The sequence below is a fragment of the Chelon labrosus genome (assembly GCF_963514085.1).
Source record: "Chelon labrosus genome assembly, chromosome: 7".
In the NCBI taxonomy this organism is placed as follows: domain Eukaryota; kingdom Metazoa; phylum Chordata; class Actinopteri; order Mugiliformes; family Mugilidae; genus Chelon; species Chelon labrosus.
Genome location: NC_140343.1, coordinates 6,417,992 through 6,443,446, shown reverse-complemented (window position 1 = coordinate 6,443,446; position 25,455 = coordinate 6,417,992). Strand labels below are relative to the sequence as shown.

The following is a 25,455-nucleotide window of genomic DNA, read 5'->3' as shown; positions in this document are numbered from 1 at the left end:
TGGCATTCATTGGTGTGGATGTTGCGTAGACATGTAGCACCCCCACCTAGACCAGACCAGGCACCCCCACCACATAGCAATGACACTCCTTGATGGCAGCAGCCAGGATGCAACCTGACACAGGCACACACACAAAAACGCTTTAGGAACTCAAAAAAACATGAAGAACAGCACAAGGTGTTGATCTGGCCTCCACATTCGCTAGATCCCAAGTTGATCAAGTATCAGACTCCCCTCCCCTCAACCCATAGGACCCAAAGGCCCCCCGCTAACAACGTCCTGTTGCCAGACACCACAGGACACCCTCAGAAGGCTCATGTCCATTCACTGATGAGTCACAACTGTTTTGGAGGCACAAAGGAGACCTACACAATATTTGGAAGGTGGTTGTAATGTTGTGCCCGATCGGTGTATGCAAAGGTGTTTGCTTTTTGTTTCGGCTGCCTACAAATGGCCCAAAATCAACTACTGCTAATCAAATACAGATTTGAAAAACAAAAATGTATAAGAAACCATCGTTGCACTTGTTAAATTTGACTGTGTATAAAAGTATTTTCCTCTTTGGTGACAGGGGAGTTGTTTTATATTGTGCAAAAACACACTCTTATACACAAACCTGCCAGACAAGCTTGGTCTGGTGGAGCCAATGTTCATGTTCAAACAAGCAATAAATTCAGAAATTCACACAACTATCTGCACACATATCCAGTACTGAGAGGCATCAACTGAAGCTTTGTGGAAGTGTTGAAACCAATCTGCTGCCTCTCCCAGGACTGTGTGTGTATGTGTGTGTGTGTGTGTGTGTGTGTGTGTGTGTGTGTGTGTGTTGCCCTCCGTGATGAATACAGGACTCATTAGAATTGCCGTCATGTCGCAGCACTGCCAACAGCGTTTCATCTTGAAGCACAGTGGAGCAGCCTCAGTCAGATTTTAGTATCTAGGAGAACCACTCAAGATTAAAAGGTCAAAAATACCTTCCAGTGTTTACTCTTCAGCCTGTTGCCATGTTTGAAAATGTTCTTCAGAGGGGGAAAGCGGCGTGGAACCAGATAAAGTTGTCGCAGCCTCTTTGTGAGTATTCAAGAGATTCTTTAAATAGTAATGCTATCTGCAAGTGTAATTCTGTTTGATACAAGTTCTGAACTGATTTATCGTGACAGAACATCTTTGGCGAGATATATGTAAGAAAAGCAGGATGAGTCCTGAGAGAGCTTTTTTATTTTACTGGCATCTCTGTGTCTCTAATAGCTCTCATTTATTTCTTGCCATATTATCTTTGTAAAGGATATTTTGGGTAAGAAACATCGTGCTTTTCAAAAGAGGCACAGAGACCACTACCACTAGAGAGAGGATGTTAAAATGACATAAATAATAATAAACTGCAAAAGTAAGTTAATTAATTACAGGTAAAAAAACCAAACATCTATGTATAAAATCGGGTTTCTCTCAGTCTAGCTCTGTTTTGGTCTCCACCAGCTCTTAAAGACATTATCTAACTCTTAAGCTGCAAAAATCTTCACTGTGTTGATCAGCTAGTTGCTAACATTGTCTCCCTGGGCAACAGTTCTGCTGTTGTTGTCTACTTAGACTAGTTAGACAGTTAGACTGTACCGTCCCCAGGGGGAAATACTTTTTCCCAAACTGTACATCGAGATTAGCATGTCAAAAAACAATCAGAGACACAAAAGGTACAACATAACGGAAGTGAAAAGCATGTGCTTCCCCAGAAGTTCATTCTGTTAAGTGTTAATAAAGCTGCAGGTACCAAGTGAGCCCTTCTGCACCTGAGGGTACCTGCGCTCAGAGGGCAGGACAGCGAAGTGGTGATTTAAGTAGTTACACCTATCAGCCACAACATGAAGTTTCTGCTTTTGGCATTGATGTGGATGTTACTTAGACATGTACCACCCACCTAGACCGGATGAGCCCCACTGCCACCCCGTAGCAATGACACTCCTTAATGGCAGCAGCCATCCCCAGCAGGATGCAGCCTGACACAGACACACACATAAACGCTTTAGGAACAACAAAAAAAAACAGCACAAGGTGTTGACCTGGTCTCCAAATTCACTAGATCCCAAACTGATCAAGTAGCTGTGGGATGATCCACAGAGGCTCCTCCCCTGAAAGGCCCCCACTAAAAGCATTCTGTTGCCAGACACCACAGGACACCCTCAGAAGGCCCATGTCCATTCTCTGATGAGTCACAACTGTTTTGGATGCACAAGAGGAGACCTACACAATATTAGGAAGGTGGTCATAATGTTATGCCTGATCGGTGTATGAGAGTTCTGCGCTATTTTAGTTTCAATGCATCTGATGGTCATTTTTTGTTTTACTGAGTTCTGATATGTTTGGTGTGGGGGAGACCTGACTATCTGTGACAGAGAGCATTTAAAGCAGGAGGCTGAACAAAGCTTTGGTATAACAGAAGGCACAACAATGGCACAACTGTAAAAGTAACTCATTTGCCCTTTTGTTTGTAAAGCCAGTTTTTCCCGAAATAAGCTTAGGTTCGAAGGCAAATGCAAAACAGTGCTAGTTTACTACAATGGAATAGGGATTTAATTGTGTGCTCACATAAGGTAAATATGAAAAGCAAATGTCTTCACTGGAAAAGGCTGCGTCTCTTTTCTCCGAAGCTCCACTTTGTCCTGCTGTTCCAGGAAGTGGAAGGACGCTCGGTGCGGCATCACAAAGATGTTTTTATGTGACAAATGTGTATTGGATCCGCAGACCACAGAGCGACACGTGTGATTTACAGCGTTGTGTTAATAGTCGTGATATCATTGTCAGATTTATAGGCTGCAGTGGACTTGTGTGTGTGTGTGAAGCTATTTTTTTTTAACCATGTATGCAGTATTTAAAGAGATGGGATGGACTGTGAACTTGTGTAAAATATGTTAGTGTTTGTATTTCGGTCGTATTTGTATACATGCCCACACATTCTGCTGATTTAAATAGACAAAAGAAACAAGTATTATATTACTTGATGAATGCCGTGTTACTGAATGTGTTTGCATGTGATCTTGTGAAAGTGCCCCACTTTCTGGCTCCTCTGTCAGCCCACGCCTCACTGATTCCTGTCCTGACGAGGGACGGACATTCTCTCCGGGCTGCTGTCATTATTATTCAGGACCAGATAAACAAGTTTTCACAAACTTGTCCTGTGACGGCTGAGCAGGGTCTTGGGTGTTAATGCCCAGACCCTGGTTACAGATCACTTGGTATTTGTACTGACAGATCAGTGGGAATATGAGACTCTGGAGGCTCAGGTGATTGATGAAGCTGGTGGAGGAGGTGTCAGGAGAAGGTATTTTTTCCATGATGTTACAGTGTAGACATGAGAGGAAATACACCGATCATACCATAACATTAAAACCACTGAAATGACAAGAAAATAACATTGATCATCTTGTGACAATGCAGTGTTCTGCTGGGAAACTTTTGGACCTGGCATTGATTCATGTGGATGTTACTTAGACATGTAGCACCCACCTAGACCAGACCAGGCACCCCCACCCCATAACAATGACACTCCTTGATGGCAGCAGCCATCCCCAGCAGGATGCAGCCTGACACGGTTTAGGAACATCTCCAAAAAACATGAGGAACAGCACAAGGTGTTGACCTGGCCTCCAAATTCACTAGATCCCAAACTGATCAAGTATCTGTGGGATGATCCACAGAGGCCCCTCCCCTCATCCCACAGGACCCAAAGGCCCCCCACTAACAACATCCTGTTGCCAGACACCACAGGACACCCTCAGAAGACCCATGTCCATTCTCTGATGAGTCACAACTGTTTTGGAGGCACAAGGGAGACCTACACAATACTAGAAAGGTGGTCATAATGTTATGCCTGATAGGTGTATTATCTTCCAGACTGCTGCATTAAGGTCTCTGTGTCATAGTGTCACATCAGTAGAGTAGAGCTATTTTTAGTGCGCTGTTGAATTTGGTGTAATTCTACTCCAAAGCTGAATTTATTTGACATCGTTAGGATCTCTACCTGTTGTGTCATAAATCTTAAAGAGTAAATATTGAGCATTAGACCCAGGGCTCATTGCAACAGTGAGAAACAGCTGCGGCGAAACGAGCTGAGCGTCTCCGTGTGAGCATTCGGAGAGTGGAGACAATGTGTGGCCTCTTGCCTTGGCATGGCAGGATTATTTCTGTCAGCCTCGTGTTGAGAGGGGAAGGGGGCGTGACATTTAAATCCGTCCCCTCGAGAAGGACGGTTTTGGTGTATTTGTTTTGCTTGTGTGTGGGTTGGGGCAGTAGGGGTAAGAGTTTTTTGAGGAGGGGAGGGGGTTGGTTTGCTGAAAATGTTAGAATGTCATTGCTTCTTACACGGATTCACTTTGAAAAGGTGACTCTCCTACTTTCTCTCCCCCCACTCTGTCTGTCTCTCTCTCTCCGTCTCTCTGTCCTTCTCTCCGTCTCTCAGATAAGTTGTTTGGAAAGCGGCTCCTGCAGGCTGGGAGACACATCATGTCTCATAAGTCCTGGATGAAAACGGTGCCCACAGAGAACTGTGATGTCCTCATGACATTTGCAGGTCAGGCACTAAAACACACACATACTGCATGTTTGTATTTCTATAACGTGTTAAGTACCGTCAATGACAAAATGAATCCCCAGACCTTAACTGGATGACACAAGAAGTCCCTCCTTAACTTGGGGCTTCCACTGCTCATTATTCCTGATGCATTTTAAACTGCCAGTTAATTAAAAACGCAGAGAGAAAAGGAACATTTGCTGTGCCCACAAACTATTGTATCAGATAAAGCTGCTTATCCTCGTATTCGAGAAGCGGGAACCTGCAAATAGTTGGCATGTTTGCTTTAAAAATAATTAAGATTATCAGCAATTAGAGTGTAATTTCTCTTGATCTCCTGAGTTAATCGACTAATTGTTTTAGCGGTACTAAAACCCAAAGAACGAGCATTAAAACTCCAACAGCCCGTTTAGAGAAAGTGAGGGCTGGATATGATTCCCCATTATATTCACTATTAAGCTCTAAATATAAATATGAAAGTGTAAGAGCACACACAATTAAATACAAATTTGCCAAATAGTGCACTCTTTTACTTTTAAGCTGTAGAAATTCACTGCAGCGCTACAAACTGTAAATTTTTATCCTAATGCATAGTTTCATTTACAGTTTAGCTGCAAGCAAATAAGAAAGCAATTGCACGTTACTTCTTCCTTTAACTATAATCCGCAGCAGAATGGAGCGGAGAAGTAAAGTGACTCTTGAGTGTTTGGTAGTATGACACTCGACCTCCAGCTGCTGCTCAGGAATAAATAGTAGAAGACTGTGGGAGTCCTCGGCAGCCGCTGCATACAGCAGTGCGTGGGAATGGTTGAAAAATGTGCTTGTATTTTTTTTTTTTTTTTTCATTTCCTTTCACAGACACCACAGATGACCACACGTTACTATGGCTACTGAACCACATCCGGCTGGGAATCCCAGAGCTCATCATCCAGATCCGACATCATAAGCACACACGAGTCTACGCGTTCTTTGTCACCGCTACGTATGAAAAGTAAGAAATCTGCCGAGAGAAGAGAATCTGCAGACGTTGTCTTTTGTGGGTAATGCATTCAGCAAGACTGTATTCCCTCATTCTTTGCTTGTGGGCTTGAACTTATTGACAGTAGAGCTGCAGCTAATGAGTATTTTCATTATTGATCATTCCCTCTTGTTATATATATGTGGGAAAATACTGAAAATACAGACTTGTTTTGCCTGACCAGCACACAAAGACAACTAGAACCAGATTTACGTAGAGGCCTTCAGTAATTTGTAATAATTGTGGACGTCGTCTGTGATCTTAATCCCGTGCGAATCGTCCATACCCATAATTTGTAAAGTTAAAAACTACACAACAAATTAGCAAACACAGAGGTCTTGTGATAAAACTAGCTGAGTACGAAATGGCATCTCTGTGATATGTTTTTTTATTGTTATTATTGGAGTTTTGTTTGATTCGTGGCTTTTTTTCCGCTTCTTGTCACTTAAGAATTATGAAGGTTGTGTTATAAATAAGACTTTAAACCGCTGTCAGGGCGCAAAGTTGAGAAGTCGCTGAGCCATTCACAGATAAAAGCTCAAAACCATTGGACAAACGTTTGTTTTAGATTTTAGAACATATTATGTATTATTAAACCAAATTTGCAAAGTTGAGGTATAAAATGTCCTCTGACATGTGTGTAGTGAAGTTGAAGGTCCATAACCAATAGACAGTAAATTTGAGTAAAACACAGAGTTTGCTTATATGCGCCACACGAAACACAGACGTAGGGTAATTTTTTAATCACATGATTAAAAAAATCAAAACTAATCCCTGCACAAATGGGGCTAAATGCGGCAAAATCTGACATTGCATGTAATAGTAATAATTTTGTTTTCATTAATGCACAATCACCTGTAAATACAGTCATTTTTGTTAGCTTTTGTTAGCTTTTGTTAGCTCAAAATTAGCCCTTCATACATCGATCAGGTTCGCCGTTGTGTGCCTCCATGTTTCTACAGTAGCACGAACCAAACACAGGCTCTAGAGAGGGTCTTTAATGGTCATGTGGCAGGTGTGGGTGAATAGAGTGATAGTTAGCTGTAGTCTGCAACTTCACCACTAGGTGCCACTACATGCTACACGCTGGTCCTTTAAACCACAAATAAATAAGAATCAAAACCAGAATCTAACTGTCAGATGTAATCACGGTATTGGTTATTGTCGTGGCTGTAATGGTAAATGTCTATGTGCTTGTTCCTCCTCTGATTTGTCAAGAACTAATCGAGAAAACTGGTACCACACGTTAAATATAAGATGCATTAGCTTAGCTTAGCATAGCAAACACCAGCTTAGCTCTGTCCACAGGCAACAAAATATGCCTCTGACAGACACTCACTGGTCAACATATTCAGTCTCATTTGTTTAATCATTTGTTCATTTGGTTAATGCAGGGCTAAGCTAACACACTTCTGGCTATAACTATATGTAGTTCATAGCTTTGCAGAGTAAGTATATTCTCAAGAAACTTTCAGCTGGAAAGCAAATACTGATTTTTTTTAATTAAAAGTTAATGTTTTTACTGTCGGCTTCAGTGTTCCAACCTCGCCGTATATCAGATCTTCTGTCATAACCTGTTGTTACCACTGTTTTAACTCTGACTCTGTAAATTAATCACCTCACCGCCCTGGACAGAAATGAACAAAAACAAGAGCTGCCTAATGACTCATGCACTATATTTCGTCTTCCTCAAGTAATATGAGGAGTAGTTATTTTTAAATGCTACTACTGGAGTTGGGAGGTAAAAGACAGAAATATCCTTGCTGTTCTGTGTTCGCGTGAAATAGTACTTTCATTTATCATGGTTTTATATTTAGCTGCAGCTATAGTAGGCGCAGCAGTTTAGCGCATACGCGGTGAATCATTGGTGAATCTGCCTTGATGCCGGGTGGATCAGCACTGCTCCTCTGCTTGTGGCTGCAGTGCTGCAGGTTATTTAAAGTTTTGCATATGGTTCAGAGCCGGGCTAAGCTGTGTGGACTTTACACTCAGGTTACACAGCTCTTCTTTTGAAAAAAAAAAGATTCCTCAAGGGGAACAGGGGATGAGCTCGGGGTCATTTTAATCCCGGCGATGACTTTGGTGTATAAATACTGAGAAATACAATCCTGAAGATCAGGCTGGCAGTCGTACCGTACCGCATTTCACCTCTATTTGCTGACTGTGCATTTAACAATGGGCCTCTGGAAAACAGCTTTTACCCCATGAATGGGATGGGAATGGACAGATGGCCAGGAGGAGAGAAGAAAGAAACAGCGGAAGTGATGGAGAGAGACAGGGGCAGATAGATAAGGAGAAGGAGTGAGGAAAGGTAATGTGGAGGGGGAGGATGGATAGAGTGCTTTCTGAAAGTGTGCCAGTGGGTTTTAGAAGGAAATGCTGAGGGAAAATGATTGCTGTGTGACCCAGTCGCTCTGTCCTCTCCTATCCTTCCCTTTCTCTGCGGCTACACACAGTCACATACGCACCTGCTGTCAGATAGGTTGACCTACATTTTACGTGATAGAAACGATAATGCAGAAAGTATTCCATCCTCAAGATTTCCTCCTTGAATAGTCATTCACTTTGCATAGTGAAGTACGGAGAGTTCACCTTTCTTTCCCCGTTTTATTAACTTCCTGCGGGTATGTCACCTCCCACTTGTTTCAGATTATCATATCAGCTGTATTTTTGTGAATATTGAAGTTCTGGGTGTGAGATCAGCCTCCGAACATCTGGGTTCAGCGGCCGTTTGCTTTTTATTTTTTAAAAAGCCTCCATTAATTACTCAGTGCGACATAAATATCCGTGTGCTCTTTTCCTACCTGACGTACCATCCATTACTCATTCCTCAGCTCTGACTGGGCAATTTACATTACGCCTTCCTGTTCTGCTGAGTTTCTATATTAGGTCTGATAGGTATTTGCTAAATTGCATAAACCCAAACTCGCAGCGCCCTCCCTCTCAGCAGTATCACGCTCTTTCACAAGGTTAGCTTGGTCCACACATTGCCGTTGCCTGCACCTCCACCTCCACATTAAAGACCTCCTTGTATTTGGGGACGGAGAGAGGGAAAAGGTGATAAACGGCTTGATTAAATAAAAGAGAGGGGATCTTATTAAGATTCCTGGCTGCACACCATCTGAAAGGCTTTCCAGTTATTGGCTCAGACTGCCAAACCGCTGGTTTAAATAGATGCAGCTTTGTTTCCTCCTCAGAGCTTTGTTGTGATGCCGCTGCGCACTAAGCAGTATTCGGCGGTGATACAGTAGCTTACACCTCACTTTTCTGCTGTAATCTATCACGGTGCTGTGCGTTCTTCACCGTACTGTCCCTACAAGAACATGAAGCTGCAGGATGGATGGATGTTGCAGAGACCCACCACGGCTGTACTCCTATATATGTGTGTGTGTGTGTGTGTGGACTATATATATACATGTACATGTGAGAGCGAGGTGAACTGACGGTCTGCTGGGAACGCAGACTGTAGTGCTGCATTATTATTGCGATTTCAGCGCAAGGCCGCTGGGAAGGACAGAAAGAGACAAGAAAAGGATGATGGGATGAAGGAGGAGGGGGGTGAGGACTGTGATAGATGTGACGGGAGTGGACAATGGCGGGGGGAGAGGAAGAAAAGAAAGAGGAGGAAGGAGATAACGATGTGGAGGAGGGGGTTGATGGCAAATGAGATGAGGTTAAGACATCAGAGAAGGAGAAGGATGATCTGCTAATTCTGGTGTTGCGGTATTATGTTGAAAAGTGTCTTGTGCAGATAGAAATCATCTGAGCACAAGGTAAAGTTCAGATTTCCTCATCTGTCCAATGAAAAGTCCCAAATTGGAGGCAAATCCTCATATTTGAGAACTTCAGACCGGGACATGTTTGGCATTTTGCTGGATAAATGAAACAATTAAACCCCCCTCCAAGATCCAGAGCAAACCACCTCGCATCGGTGTTCACTGCGTAAGACATGACTCTCCGTTCTGCTCTCTCCTCCGCCTACATGTTGTGCTGCGTAATTGTCAGCAGAATGCAGCGGCCCAAGGGTCACTGTCTGCGCGTTCTGCGATGTGTAGGCAGCCGGTAACAAACAGAGACGCGATCAGAGCAGGCCGATGATTCGTTCATGTCGTCCTGCAGCTTGCTGCGCGGAGCTGAGGAAATGGGACTGAGGAAGGCGGTGAAGCCCGAGTTCGGCGGAGGAACGCGGAGCTTCTCCTGCGAGGAGGACTACATCTACGAGAACATAGAGAGCGAGCTGTGCTTCTTCACCTCACAGGTCAGTGTCGCACGTATACGGTTTATATGCAGGTAAATATTTCAACTTACTGACATTGCTTTCTGCTTATCTTGTTTACTACAGGAGAGGCAGAGCATCATCAAATACTGGCTGGACAATCTACGTGCCAAACATGGGGAGGTGCTCCATAATATCACCTTCCTAGAAGGCCAGCCAATCAGTAAGCAGGATTCATAATCAGCGTGGTGTAGCTAAAACAAACTTATTTATCTTTTTTAAGGTAGGTTTGGAAATAATCTTTTTATAGGTTTTTGTTTTTGGTTGATCTTATTATTTAACACAGTTCATAGTCTTAACTTTATCCACAGTAAAAAGTATTAAGAGTATTTGCACCCCTGAGTTTTCTACATTTCTGCATAAAAATGACTCAACTTCAGTGAATTTCCAGACAGAGGACAAAGAGAACCCAATCAAACTTCTTACCCAATGATTAGAAGTTACCCTGGGTTTCTTTGTGACCTCTTTGACTATCACGTGTCTGCTTTCTGGAGTGATCTTTGTTGGTGGACCTCTCCTGTGGAGGGTAATAGTTCTGGATCCTACGCAGAGCCTAGCGTCGTAGCCTGATGTGCACCTCCCCAGAAATGGAACTACGCTTTGCAGCGACGCAGACCGTAAGAGCTGTGATTGGTCCGCTTGGTAGTAGCATGTTTCCGCTTTAGTATTTCCGGCTGCTTCTCCATCTCTGCAGTCATCATTAATAAAGATGGAACATATCAAGGAAAGGTTAACTGAAGAGATCAGAGATATGAACAACTGTACGACTCGTCTTCATTTTTCAGTCGCCACTGTTGAAAGTGAAGCAGGAAGTAGAAACAAGATTTAACCCGACTGGCAAAAAAGACACAGCTCTGACTACTGCCAGACTGACGATCGCTCAAGTATAAATGGCTCGCATCGGCATAGACTACATGCAGTGTCTGTCCCGCAGTACCATAAATGAGCCTTAACAGTCGTCTTAAATTTCCTCCATTTGTTCTCAATCTATCTGAACTGTGGATTTGTGGATTCCAAACTCTATAGAGATAGTTTTGTAACCTTTTCCAGCCTGATGAGCAACAACAACAACAACTTTTTTCCGAGCTCATCAGAAACCCTCATTTGTCCATGCCATTATACACTTCCACACTTCCATATGTTGTGAAGATCAGACTGTGACAAATGTCTCAACACCTGAGTCCCATTACGTTGAATGGAAACACTTCTGAACAGATGGGCCTTGAAATTAACTTATAATCCTGGAGGTGCACCTGCTTTTGCATCTTACAGATATGTAATATTGGCTCATTTTCCCGAATAAACAGAAGCATAATATTTCCTGCGCTTGTGTGAACATCTGCTGATGTTTTGAGTCATTTCGATGCAGAAATGTAGAAAATGAGTCTGCAAACACTTTAAAGCAGCCCTGTATGTTTGTCTCTGATAAATGATTGATTTGCTTCTGTTTTATTCTTTATTCTCCTCTGCAGTCCCAGAGCTGAGTGCGAGAGGTGTGATCCAGCAGGTCTTTCCTCTCCATGAGCAGAGGATCCTCAGTCAGCTGATGAAGTCTTGGGTTCAGGCTGTTTGTGAGAAACAGCCCTTAGGTCAGTCGATGAAAGCAAATATTCATTCATTCATTCATCTTCTATACCCGCTTAATCCTGTTAAGGGTCGCGGGGATCTGCTGGAGCCTATCCCAGCTGTCATCGGGCGAGAGGCGGGGGTACACCCTGGACAGGTCACCAGTCTATTGCAGGGCCGAAAGCAAATATAAAGCAATATAATCATAATAACAAATATATGCAAAGCACGTTGCTCCTGGATGTTTGCACTTTGTGTTTTACACTCTGTTCTACATTAAATAAATAGAAATGTAAATGAGTCTATTCTGACTTGTATTATACACAGATGATATCTGTGACTACTTTGGGGTGAAGATTGCCATGTACTTTGCCTGGCTGGGTTTCTACACCACTTCTATGTTATATCCTGCTGTGATCGGCTTCGTGCTTTGGATGCTCACCGAGTCGGATCAGGTGAGCAGAGACCCAGTTGTAGCATGAAACAACTATCCACTGAAAAATCTCCTAATTTAAGTCATGACCTTGTGCATGTCCGCGTTTGGGACGTCCCCAGACGAGCCGCGACATCTGCTGCGTGGTGTTTGCACTGTTCAACGTGGTGTGGGCCACTCTGTTTCTGGAGCGGTGGAAGAGGAGAGGGGCTGAGCTGGCGTACAAGTGGGGGACGCTGGACACACCTGCTGAATCCCTGGAGGAACCACGGCCTCAGTTCCGGGTGAGGAAGACTAAAGCTCGGATTCCTTCCAAATTTCTTTCCTCTCCTCGGCTCTTTTATGTTGTTTCACGCTTTCTCTCTCTGTCTCTGTGCGTCTGCAGGGAGTCAAGCGATGCAGTCCCATAACAGGATGTGAGGAGTTCTACTATCCTCCGTGGCGGAGGCGTCTATTCAGATGGCTGGTCAGCCTGCCCATCTGTATCCTCTGTCTCTGTTTTGTCTTCCTGGTCATGCTCATCTGCTTTGAGCTGCAGGTCAGTCAGCTGTCAGCATCTGGTTTTATGATGTAGCAGTAGTAGGTTTAATGCTAAAAACCATCCTTAGTTTTGTTATATGTCTGATGTTCTGTGCCAAGAAACAATTACACATAGAAATGCTTAGGAGTCTTTGCAAGAGCAGGAGGAACTCTTTCCTCTGAACCACTTGCAGGCCCTGTTTTTTTTTTTTCCAGTAAAACGCTGCATTTTTGTCTCTGCAGGAGTTTGTGATGGGGATCAAGGAAATGCCTCGGCTAGCTCGCTTCATCCCCAAAATCATGCTAGCTATCACTGTGACTGCATGTGACGAGGTGTACAGGAAAATTGCCTGCTGGCTCAATGACATGGGTGAGAGTCATCTAAATCTACAGTCAGAGCAGAACACGGCTTTCATTTGTGATTTCCACCGATCAGGCATAACATTATGTCCACCTTGCCCAGTATTATGTAAGTCTCCAAAACAGTTGTGACTCATCAGAGAACAGACATGGGCCTTCTGAGGGTGTCCTGTGGTGTCTGGCAACAGAATGTTGTTAGTGGGGGGGGCAGGGGGCTTTATGGATCATTCCACAGATACTTGATCAGTTTGGGATCTAGTGAATTTGGAGGCCAGGTCAACACCTTGTGCTGTTCTTCATGTTTTTTTGAGTTGCTCCTAAAGCGTTTTTGTGGTTGCGTCCTGCTGGGGATGGCTGCTGCCATTAAGGAGTGTCATTGCTATGGGGTGGGGGTGCCTGGTCTGGTCTAGGTGGGTGCTACATGTCTAAGTAACATCCACCTGAATGAATGCCAGGTCCAAAAGTTTCCCAGCAGAACACTGAACTGTCACAAGATGATCAGTGTCATTCTCTTCTCCTGTCTGTGGTCATAATGTTATGCCTGATCGATATATTGGTGGATCTACTGCCCCTAAACGCTGATCGGTAACGACCTTTAATTTTACTTTCTCAGGTGGTTCAGTGAATTAAAAATAACAGATGTTTTACTGTATGTCTTGTTTCCACAGAAAACTATAGACTCCAGAGTGCCTATGAGAAAAATCTCATCATCAAAATGGTTCTTGTAAGTGGCGCTCCTCATTTCATCATCGCCTCACAGTCTTCGGCTTAATGACAGCCTGTTTTTCTCTCTCTTGCAGTTTCAGTTTGTAAATTCTTATCTCAGCCTTTTTTACATTGGATTCTACCTCAAAGACATGGAGCGTCTGAAAGAGGTAAGAGACTCGTCAGTGATTGTGGCTTCCATCGTGCGCCCATCGTAGCCTGCCATCCTCAAAATGCTTCGCACCGTCTGCTCACATTCATTTCCATTCGCTTTTTATCCACTCATCCATCCATTTGTCCACATGGGGGAAGATGCTGCTGGTGTTGTCTCTGTTGCGGAGTCTGCAGCGGCAGGTCCGAGTCAATGTGCTGCCTTACATCTCCGTCAAGATCCAGATGTTTGTGGTCTCTGTCCCCTGGTTCTTCAGTGCTTTACTCAAATCCAAAGTATGACCGCTAAGTCCAGTCTGAGTGAAAGATCGTCGGCCCACTTCTGTCCACCTCCGTCATCACTTTGCATGCCGCTACAAATCTAACTACCAGCTTGCTTTGCCAATGACATATCCTGGGTTGCTTGTTGATTGCATGGTGAACTTCAGATGCATCCATCAACGCTGTTTTTCCTACCTCTCTTATGGTTTTGTAGCTGTCACAATCTAATGCCTATTTAAATCATGGTGTCATCCTTCCATCTTTGCATATGAACATCATTCTGTGTTTAAAATCTACATTGTTCTGCCAAATGTTCCTTCAACAAGGCGATATGAGGTCAGTGTGCATTTTTCTATCGGCCTGTTCCTTCCGTGTGGATTGGATCGGATTTTTTCTTCAATTAATCTTTCACTAGCACCTCCAGAACCCGCCGTCTGTCAGTTTCTGTTACGCTCTCGGCCGTAGTGCCACCTCATTGAGCTTGTTGTCATAATCCGTTAACATCGCCTGACTTCAAAGCCCCCTCCCCCAACCACCACCACGTCTGACTTTCAGCCAGTGGAGTCCAGCGTCTCCAAATATTTGTCAGAGTATATTTACCTTTCGCTAAGTCATTCAGTCAACTTGTTAGAGCTGCTGGGCAGAAGATGAGCAAACATGACCTTGTTTCTTGTTAATTAGAGAGAAACTAATTAAGTTAAAAAAGCTGTCTGTTGGAAAACCTTTAATCAGCATTTCAATTAACTCTTAATTCGCTCTTAAGTGACTAAAATGAAACCATCTGGCGTTGTCAGCTTGGTTACGTGTGCGACGTATGGGTGCCGACTGCTCCAGGTAGCGGTGGAGGAAACAATATCTCCTTCTCTCGGTGGTCTCCCGTCATTGACCGCTGCTAACGCTGACCATTTGTTGTGGTTTTGCATTTGCATTCAGTGTCGTAGGTGTCAGCTACGGCGTGGAATATTGTGTCAGCATTTTGTGACTTGAAGAAAATCGCTTTTGCATTAAAACGAGTAATGAATTGTAAGCGTTGAGATGCTGCAGAAGTTTTGAATGTTACATGACAATTCTGCTTTTGCACAACTTATTTCCTTTTTCATAGTTCAGGCTGACGTCTCCGCCGACTTTGAAAGTTATTTTACTCGTGAGAAGTAGTCACATCACTCAAGTAGTTATAAATGTCCAGGTTTAATCAAAATATCTCACCCAAATGTAGGAACTGATCCCTCATTGCACAGGTTAATGTAAGAATACCTGACACTACTACTACAGTAGGTCAAAGCTGAACCAGCAGACTGTTGGACGATCATTTTTCCAGTTTTGAAAGCCCGAGGGGTTTGTTTAAAACCGATTCGAAGACCTGACAGTTCGTATTCTCTGCAAATATCTAATTCACTATAAGGTTATTACAAATGGTTCATCTACATTTGTTCTGCCAAGGAGAGTATCGATGACCTTGCTGCTGCAAATGCTCTCAAAATAAGTTTTCACGGAGTAAATCAGACGCAGAATATAATGTCTGTGAATATTCTCAGTCATCCAGGTCAAAAATGCTAACTCATGGATGTTTACAGCAGACTGTTGGAGCTGTGGACTTATTTGAATCCATCTCAGTTCTGCTTTTGCACAACTTATTTCCTTTTTCATAGTTTAGGCCGACGTCTCTACTGACTTTGACAATTTGTTTTACTTGTGAGAAGTAGTCCCATCGCTGAGTTTCAGGTGTGCATCGCCCTAAAATAAACTGCCCACCAGTCATTTAGAGCCTCTAGCTTGATGGTGAAACATCTCAAACAGAAACAGCTGCGTTAGTTTTAGACGTACAGCTTAAAACTGTGTCCGTCTCTCTTTGCTAGCTCTTTGAAACATGTCAAACTTCTGGACGTCTCTAACAGATTAAATGTGTGATTTGGTTGGGGATGGAGTCTTCACAGATTTGATGGATTATTTCTGTGAGGGTGAATCGTGGTCTTGTGATTAAGTCCTCCCTCTCTCTTCCTCCTGTCTCTATCCACCTTTAACTAACCGCCTGTGTTTTAAAATGTTTTCTCTTTTTTTTTTTTTCTTGCTGTGTTCTCTTGGTCTTGTGACTGCGTCCTCCTCCGTCTTTTTCAGATGCTGGCCACTCTTCTCATCATACGCCAGTTCCTTCAAAATGTGAAGGAAGTGCTGCAGCCTTACCTGTACGAGCGCCACAAGCTGGGAGATCTCACACTGAGAGCCGTGTGGGACCTGCTGCTCTCGGTGCTGCTAAAATACGCCCGGCTGGCAGCTGGAAAAGCCCAGGCCTCTCCCACTGACCAGGCCGTGCCGGGACCTGGACTGAGGGGCACCAGGCCCGGAGTGGGGCAGCCAGAGAGAAGGTCAATATTTAAACTCTAGTAAAAACAATGTGCTGCAGGGCTGGAGGTGTCATAGAGAAACTCACAGTGTCTCTTGCAGATGAACAATGATATCTGTGTATTTAGTTGTCCTTCACACCAACAGAGCCACTCAAATAGAAAGCCACTTTATCTTCCTTAACCACTGTCTGCACACTGCATGCTCTGCAAAGTCTGCTAACTGCTGGCTTTTGTCTCCTTCTCCTTCTCCTCTCAGGGAAAAGAAGTGTTTGAACGGGGGATGCGGAGTGCCTGACGAGGAGGAGGGTGGTGAGAGGGACGAGGCCGACAGCGGGAGGTTCAGCGAAGGAGAGACGGAGGAGGAAAGTTTGATCGACTGTGGCTTGAAGCTGAGGAAAGTCAGCTTCATCGAGAAGGTACATTATGTGGCAGCAGCCTGTGGGACTTTGTTAGTTTAAGAAAGTGTATATATATTAAAACAGTTGTTATTAGTGGTAATGGTATGTTGTTTGGTGGTGTTGTTAAGGTGGACAGAAGGCCAGTGTGTAGTGGACCCCCCATGGACCACAGTTTCCTGGAGGAGGGGAGTCCCACTATGGTGGAAAAGGGCATGGACCCCGCTTCTATGTTTGAAATGTGCGATGAGGACGATGATAACGGCATCCACGATGTGAAGGACTCAACTGGGGGCACGGCTGAAGCAATTACTGCTGCTGCTGCTGCTGCTGCTGGCGGCGGTGCCACTGCTGCTGGTGGTAGCTCTGCCCCGCCGCCTTCTGGGTCAGAGAGCAGCACCTCGGTGCGCCACAGAAGAAGAGGCCGGAGCGTAGAGAGGGTCGAGCCTAAAACGAAAAGAGAGTCGTGGATAGATCCTCCTGCGGAGCGAGAGAGCACCACGCTCACGCAGGCCGAGATGGAGAGCTGCATGCAGACATATGCCGTAAGAACTGTAGACTGATCTTAACCTGTGTGCACTCTGCACAGTTGAAATCTGAATGTATTACGTAGTGGCTGTCAAAGAAAACAGTGCAATGTGTGTCTTATTGTTTTGTTTTTGCATTAACGCATTCACTACAACATCTCACTTGCTGCTACTTCTCTGCACACATACAGAAATACAGTCTTCTATCTAACAAATCTGTATAAGTTTTGTAGTAACAAGTCTGTAGTTACGTCGAGCTGTGGCTTAATGCTCCACCTCGTCCCTCTTAGGACACCTTCCAGGACTACCAAGAGATGTTTGTCCAGTTTGGCTACGTGGTGCTCTTCTCCTCCGCCTTCCCTCTGGCCGCCATGTGCGCGCTCATCAACAACATCATCGAGATCCGCAGCGATGCCTTCAAGCTCTGCACCGGCCTGCAGAGACCCTTTGGAATCCGAGTGGAGAGCATCGGCCAGTGGCAGGTCAGAAATACGCCCAGCGCAGCCAACACGGGCTTGTGAATTCATTCATTAATTTATTCATTCACTCTGGTGACGCTTTTATTTTTCTCCCTCACAGACTGCGATGGAAGCCATGGGCCTGATCGCCATCATAGTGAACTGTTACCTGCTCGGTCAGTGCGGTCAGCTGCAGCGTCTCTTTCCGTGGCTCAGCCCTGAGATGGCCATCATCTCCATCGTCATCCTCGAGGTACGACAGCCCGTTCCTTGTCGCTTGTCGGTCTGCAGAGCGCTGCGCTGAGCTGGCCTTTTTAAAAAACTTATTCTCTGGGCTCCAGCATTTTAAGAATCGATGTTTTCTTATGAGCCAGCAGAAAGTATATGCTAATCAGGCAACGTGTCCAGGTGTAGGGACAGGTTTTGTGATTTTTGTCTACCTGCAAAGACTGGGAGTGAATATGTATGGATCAGGCATAACATTATGACCACTGACAGGAGAAGTAAATAACTTTGATCATCTTGTGACAATTCAATATTCTGCTGGGAAACTTTTGGACCTGGTATTCATTCATTCATATGGATGTTACTTAGACATGTAGCACCCACCTAGACCAGACCAGGCACCCCCACCCCATAGCAATGACACTCCTTGATGGCAGCAGCCATCCCCAGCAGGATGCAGCCTGACACAGACACACACACAAAAACGCTTTAGGAACAACTAAAAAAAACATGAAGAACAGCACAAGGTGTTGACCTGGCCTCTAAATTCACTAGATCCCAAACTGATCAAGTATCTGTGGGATGATCCACAGAGGCCCCTCCCCTCAAAGCCCCCCCACTAACAACATCCTGTTACCAGACACCACAGGACACCCTCAGAAGGCCCATGTCCATTCTCTGACGAGTCACAACTGTTTTGTTCTTATTACGGATGGGACTCGATTAAAAAAATGAATCTAATTAATTAGATGCTTTGTAATGAATTAATCGCATTTTAATCACATAACAATATTTGCCCCCAAAAGCAACATTTCTTAAGTTAAATGGATTTTATTAAATCAAATAATAGACACAGACATGAATATTGTTAATATTTGTTTGGGTAGCTGACACCTCTTGTTCGTACTTGGACCGGGACAGCTGCATCGGTTTCTGTGCTCGCTGCAACATGCTTTGCATTTAGGTGGTATGCAAACTCTTTTTTGCACAATTTGCACAAAACCACACTTTTATCAAGGCTTCCATCAGGTAGTTTTTTGAAATGAAATTTGCCTTCCATCATTCCTAGCAACATACTTTCATCTGATTCCTCTGTTTTGGTAGCAGTTAGCCGAGCTCTAACATGTGCATCAGTGTAATCGGTGTACCAGGAAATCGTGCACTGACAAATGTTCCACGTTGTTTGGAATACAAACTGCGATTAAATGTGTTAACTTTTTTAACGTCATAATTTTTTCTTTTTAATCGCAATTAACACATTAAAGTCCCACCCCTAGTTTTTATATACGTATAGGGGTAATATTCTAGTGGTGACAAGACACCCAAACAAAAATGTGTCTCACAACATCCTGTTCTGTTGAGAATAATACATACTTTAGTTTCCAACTCTTCAGTCTTTTAGAGGAGCGTGAACAGAAGAACTGAAGCTCCCTCTGCCTGTAACATATTTAGATACTGGTCCTGTTAGCGCCGCACTCTGTGGCTGTCTATATTCAGAAAGAGGTAAACAGCCCGCAGCCCTGTCTTGGCCTGGTAAAGAAGTCAAGCTTATCTGAAGGAGAATTTTACAGGCCAAATGTTTTTGTGCAAGAATTACTTCAGGTGAAACGTATTCTGGAGCAACCCTGTGGCCTAATTCTGATTTTCTGATTTCGATTGCATTGTACATGAATAATTTAATGTCATAATTATTGTTAACCCTTTTCTACCTGTCTGTCTGTTTGCAGCACTTTGCTATCTTCCTGAAGTACATCATCCACGTGGCTATTCCTGACGTTCCTACATGGGTCAGTGAAGAGATGGCCAAACTGGATTATCAGCGGCGGGAGGCTTTTAAGGTAAGGGATGTGGCTGCATACTGTACAGCGAATCATCGTGGAGACGCAGCAGATGTAGATCATGATAAAAATTTCCAGGCAGTTTAAAAAAGCCGAGAAAAGACCGCCTCAGTAACTTTCTGCTATAGTGCAGCAATGCAAATTTGTTCAGGAGATTAATAGATTTTGTGATAACCGTGTTACAGTAATAACAATAAATACTGCACAAGACAGAAAGCTTGGCCCCTGCAGATTTGGACTGTAGTAAGGGATTTGTTAGGTGGGCAGCGCTGCAGAGTTGTAATAGTTAGCTCCTCCAGTGCTGAGTCTAGTAAACACATTGTGGGAATGTTTCTCCTCCTCTGCAGAAGCATGAGCGGCAGGCGCAGCAGCATTACCAGCAGCTGCAGAGGAGGAAGAGGGAGGAGGAGGAGAGGCAGAGGCAGGCGGAGCATATGGCCCGCAGAGAGAGGGAGCGGGACGACAGCAAAGGTGACTCATCCGGGGATCACCACCACGACAAAAGTCACGGCAGCAAATCACGTTCTGGGGGAGGGGGAGGAGGAGGAGGAGGAGGAGGAGGAGGAGGAGGGGGCAGCGGGTCGGACAAGCCCAAGAGGCCCAGCTCCCTGTTGGCCAATAATAATGTGATGAAGCTGAAACAGATCATCCCGCTGCAGAGTAAGTTCTCCTCGGGTGGGGCCCGCTCCCCTCAGTCCCCCACTGGCAGCGAGCCGAAGCTGCCCGGGTTCCTGAGCTTCAAATTCCTCAAGTCGCCCGAGAACAAGAAGGAAGGTGCTGCGGCCTCCGCGGCTTCCACGACATCCACCAACACCACATCGACGGCATCCTCATCGTCATCTTCTTCATCATCAGGTAGCAGCTCTCAGGAGCGTTCTCAGTCACCCAGTAAAGCCTTCAACCCTGGGAAACTGTTTAACTTTGGGAAGTCTGAGGGGGGAGCGTGCGTGAACGGGGCTCCGCCGCCCAGGTCCGGAGAGGGCTCATCATCACAGACATCCGAAAGGCAGCCGTCGCGGTCTGACTTGAATGGCGTTCCAGACGAGATCCCCTCGCCCGGAGGGGACGGGGCCGAGAACGGACATTCAACAGACTTGGACGGGAGTGGTTCTAAAATCTAGCGGCTCCGGAGAGAGAGAGGGAAAGAAAAAAAACAAAAACCTTTGGTCTTTGGTTACGTCTCATCTGAAGAGGTGATGTGATGTCAAAGCACTCGAAGCGGAGAGAGGGAAATGTGAAAGTGATGAGAGATGGCGGTTGTTTTGGTTTGCTATTTTGCAGAGAGACATAAAAAAAAAAAAAGCCCCTCTATCATGAACGGATAAAAACACACACTCCCTTACACACACACACACACACACACACACACACAAATTCTTCCTTGTCTGCAATACATAAAGAAATGCATGAGCTGCGTTTCTAATATTTTTAAGCCTTTAAAACAGAGAGCTGTGTTTCTTGATTTCTTCTAGTGTGCAATTGTAAGCATCGGTGGCCTCCTGCTAGGACATAACAACCTGCTGTGGAGGAAATAGATTAAAAAAAACAAAAAAAAAAAACATACATGGTGGTATGAAAGGATTACAGACTGTACATGAGAGTGTTTTTAGCCGTCACAACACAAGTGATCATTAGATATCTGTCTCATTTTTAACTGCGAGGAACTCTCGGCCCCTTCACTTTTCTACTGAAGCGGAAAACTAGAAAAAGCAATATCAATCAGTGTTTTAATATCAGTCATCACACGAAGCCCCGCCCTTAATAATCGTCCCCAATATATAAATATATATACATCACCAGCTTTATTTTCAAAGCAGAGGTGATCTGTCCGAGCTCTGTGCACCTCCTCCCGTCCCGTTGGCAGATTGGCTTTGAAAGAGAAGTAAGCCAAGTCGACGGTAGAAGAAAAAAAATAAAAAATAAAATAAATAAAAGCAGATGAAGGTGATTTTGAGAAACTGGAGCATGGATGCCTGTTGCGCGCTGTTCTCCATCCAAGCCCGTGGAGCGCCTTGTAAACACAGATGGTGCTTCGTTCCGCACGCTCAAGAGCCAGACTTGGCAAACGAGCATCGAGTTTAAGAAGTAACATTTGCACTAAACCCTGACGTCCCGCATAAAAAAACGCACCCCTCCCTCCCTCTCTCTGCTCGGGAGAGAGCGCTGACACCAGCCTGTCTCATTACATTATGCAAAAGCTGGATTTCTGATTTATTTTTTTTGTCCTTTCATTCTGTGCGTGCAGGTTTTTATAATGATCTCTTCTTTCATTACGCTGACGATGGAAATGTCTTTTTTTTTTTTACTATTTTTACCCAAGATGTGCATACAGTACTCTACAAAAAGTTAAGGCACTAAAGGAAACATTTCGTAAAACAAAAATCTGTTTCTGTGAAGGTTATAAGGTCATGGGATGTCCAAAAAAAATGAAGTTAAACAAATTCAACTGGACCCAAACCGACAAGTCACGATGACTTTTTATTTGGACAAATGCATTTCTGATGTGGCCACCAAAAATAAAAACAACTGGCACCAGTTCTTGATGCTGAGATCTCTGCTCTTGCGTTCATGTTGCATCTTGCATCAACTCTGGCGTCTTTTCCCTCCAGGATGATTTTGAAATATGAATCTAAACATCTCGAAGTGCCTTATACTTTTGCACAGTACTGCATATAGTCTTTATATTCTGTTTTACTTCAAAACCCCTTAGCACGTTCCTCAAGTATTCGAGCACATCATGTACCATTCACGCAATATTTCACTTCTGCACGGTCCCCAGAAGGTGGCGCCAGTTCACCCGCATCAGAAATATTCATGACTGAACATTTGACCCATCGCATCCGTTACTAGTCATGGGAATACAGCCGAGGCAGGGCGGCGGAGTTTGAAGTGTTTGGCTGTGGTTTAGGTGCGTTTAGAAAGAGAAATGCATTAGATTAGACTTAAAAATAAAAATAAAAAAAGGTTCCAGAGGCCATTGCACTGTATCGTAGTGAAGAGACAGAAACATTAACTATGCATTTCCATACTTTCACCTCTGGCAAAGGTTTTGGCAATAAGAGTTGAAGATCTAATAGCAACCTCCCCATCCTCTAGTGCATCCAGCTCACCTAGACTCTATGCATCCTTTCTTTACGTCCCTTCAGTTTTTACAGTCCGCTCATTGAGATCTAGAGTCTGCAATGAAAATAATAACTCCATCGGCTGCTTTGTGGTTGCAGAATTTGCAGGAGTCAGACATGTTTTTTTGTTTTATTTTATAGCTGATTTTATGTTTTTTTTATTTTTAGTTACCTGCCTACAGACAAAAAACAAACAAACAACAATGTACTTTCACAGACAGGCAAAAAGATCTCACATCTGATATTAAATGCAATAAGGAAAAAAAGACAGGACGTCAATTTGTGTGGTCATGGCTTCATTTTACTGCCTCAGTTTGTTCTTTTTTATATATATATATTTGGAAGTCTGTTCCTTTTAAGGGTCAAAATGAGAAGTGCAAGGCTGAAAGAAATGTAATATCATCAGTGTCTTCGTGTATCGTCCTCACAGGCTGATCATTGTCAAAGGGAAGCGGCGCGGCCGAGATCAAGACGGTGCAAACGTAGCCGAGCGTAGTCTCAAGAAACCCTTTTATTCTTGCGTTTGGATTTCAGGGATGAATGACTTCATGATGCAATACGGTCAATTAGTCATCACTGGAAAACGAGAGCAAGAGAGGATGAGCAGGAAGATGGCCTTCATGCCTCAGTGTGTGTAGTTCCTCATTCAAACTGAACTTTATTGAGCAGGTCACTTCTTTCATCCTTGCACTCGTGGCAGCAGCAGAAATATTTGGCATGCTTAAAAAAACAAAAACAAACAAAAAAAAATAGTAGAGGTCTTTGAATAAGCATTAGTAGAAGTAACATATCTTGCACAGCTTTGTGTTTCACTGAAAACATGGCAGAAACAGCAGCATCACTGTTTTTACCGGGCCAAGCACAGGCATCCCTCGTACTAGGACAGCAGCTCAGACGGCTGAGGCTCATCACACACCTCTAAATCCACTACCAGAAAAGAGTCCGGGCTTATCTTCGCTTACTTTAGGAATATGAGTCTAATGTGAAGTCGGTGGAAAGGAGCCGAGTCAGTAAAAGGTCTGGATTTGAAGAGTTTTACCGTGAACAGATGAGATTCTCACCTCAGCTACATTAAAAACCCGACCCTAACCTCAAAATTAAGACATTTCCATGGAAGCCTCACTTAACAGGACATCATACGCTCTTCCAATGTACCACTGTACAAAAAAAAACAAAACAAAAAAAAAATCTTTTAAAGAAAAATACTGGGAAATGGGACTATTTATTTCTTTTAATTTATTTTGTCATATTTTTGTAAGACCTGGAAAATAGTTAATAAAACTATTTCAAATGCATTTCATGAGTTGTGATGAGTTTGTTCTTGACAATCCAACACTTTGCATGTTTTTGGGTTTTTTTTCCTCCTCCCTCACTAATATTATACTCGGTATTAGACAAAATAATCACAGTACCACATCACAAAAAATAAATAAATAAACAGTTCCAATCCGGTTTTTATTTGAGCAAAGCTAAAAAGAGAACATATCTGATCTAACACACATGAGACGGGGCAAGGCTTTGGGTGTCGAACATGTAGAACAGTCTATCTGAGCTGAAGCATAAAGTGGTTTTTACGCTTATTTTAAAAAAACAAAAACGGTATTTACACTGTCGGTAGGAAGATGACTGACCACACTGTAAACCCACACTGCAGCGTCAACTCATAGGAGGCTCAGACGTTTAAAAAAAAAAAAAAAAAAAAAAGTAGCTTAATTCAGTGTTGCACAGTATATGACACCAATAAACACTGAACCTTAAGAACAAGGCAGGATGGCGACTGCACTTTGCCGTGCATGCTTATTGTGCATTCTAGGGCTGAAAATATAACACCCCTTCACGACCTCCCCACGTGAGCATCTAAATCATTTCTCGGACAAAAAAAAAAAACATCCTGGGCCGTCACGTGGACCGCTAACCCGGGACACTGAGCTAGGGGAGCTAAAGGGTCCGAACAATGGTGACAAACTGTAAGGCCTCTAGGCTAATACCTTCCGCAGATAACGCCCCAACACCCGAAAACAGTTTTTAAAACAAGCAACATGCATGTTGAGATAGCATCCACTCTGCACTGGGGCTCTTCTCTTTACTTTCACATGGGTCATTTTCTATCCATGTACATGTACTATTTTACAAAAAGGCAGACACAAAGATACTCCATTGGATAAACTAATTCTGGTACTGGTAATTATTTACACAAAACATAATGCATTCTTTTCCCTTTTCCACACATAGATATTTTTTTTCTTCACTATATGTGCTGTTAACAAAGTTGTGCAACTGAAAAATGCATTCCTACGTTTTATATTTTCATAATCTTTTTTTTTTTTTAAACATCTTTTGGTGAAAAAAAAACAGCAAAAAAAAAAATTAAAGAGAAAATCCCATTTTCACTAGCCTCAAATAGCCAGAAGGTGGTGCTAGATGTAAAAACACTTCTCACAGACGAGATGTTTATCCTACGTCCCAGAATAGAAAGCAGATATGAATGTTCACCATAAACATCTAAAGGGGGGGGGGGGGGGGGGATTCAGGAAGAGTGGTTTCTACTTTGTGCTGTTCTTCACAGTGCACCCTTGGTTTCTACCGAACCAAGGAGAAATGCTGCATTGCCCCCATGTGGTTGCAAAGTGGGCAGTGAAACTGAGTGGGTGGGCACTGTGGCTGGCAGGAAGCTCATC

At 43.8% G+C, this 25,455-nt stretch overlaps 1 protein-coding gene across 1 annotated transcript; it reads left to right on the top strand.

Annotated features, from left to right (window-relative positions):
• Positions 1-913: 913 nt before the first annotated feature.
• On the top strand, positions 914-25,455 carry ano8b (anoctamin 8b). Its single transcript, XM_084548345.1, has 19 exons — positions 914-1,071; positions 4,451-4,561; positions 5,420-5,552; positions 9,699-9,837; positions 9,922-10,018; positions 11,328-11,444; positions 11,749-11,876; positions 11,977-12,138; positions 12,240-12,392; positions 12,617-12,743; positions 13,402-13,457; positions 13,534-13,608; positions 15,986-16,233; positions 16,469-16,628; positions 16,739-17,152; positions 17,425-17,616; positions 17,714-17,845; positions 19,545-19,655; positions 20,003-25,455. The coding sequence occupies exons 1-19, from the start codon at positions 1,005-1,007 to the stop codon at positions 20,774-20,776; spliced, it is 3,396 nt and encodes a 1,131-aa protein (XP_084404471.1). The 5' UTR covers positions 914-1,004; the 3' UTR covers positions 20,777-25,455.

Excerpts from the sequence above, each read along its gene's own strand:
- ano8b (XM_084548345.1), top strand. The coding sequence starts at position 1,005 with ATGTTTGAAAATGTTCTTCAGAGGGGGAAAGCGGCGTGGAACCAGATA. Across the intron at positions 10,019-11,327 it reads CCTAGAAGGCCAGCCAATCA|TCCCAGAGCTGAGTGCGAGA; the intron begins GTAAGCAGGATT and ends TCTCCTCTGCAG. Across the intron at positions 12,744-13,401 it reads CTGCTGGCTCAATGACATGG|AAAACTATAGACTCCAGAGT; the intron begins GTGAGAGTCATC and ends TTGTTTCCACAG.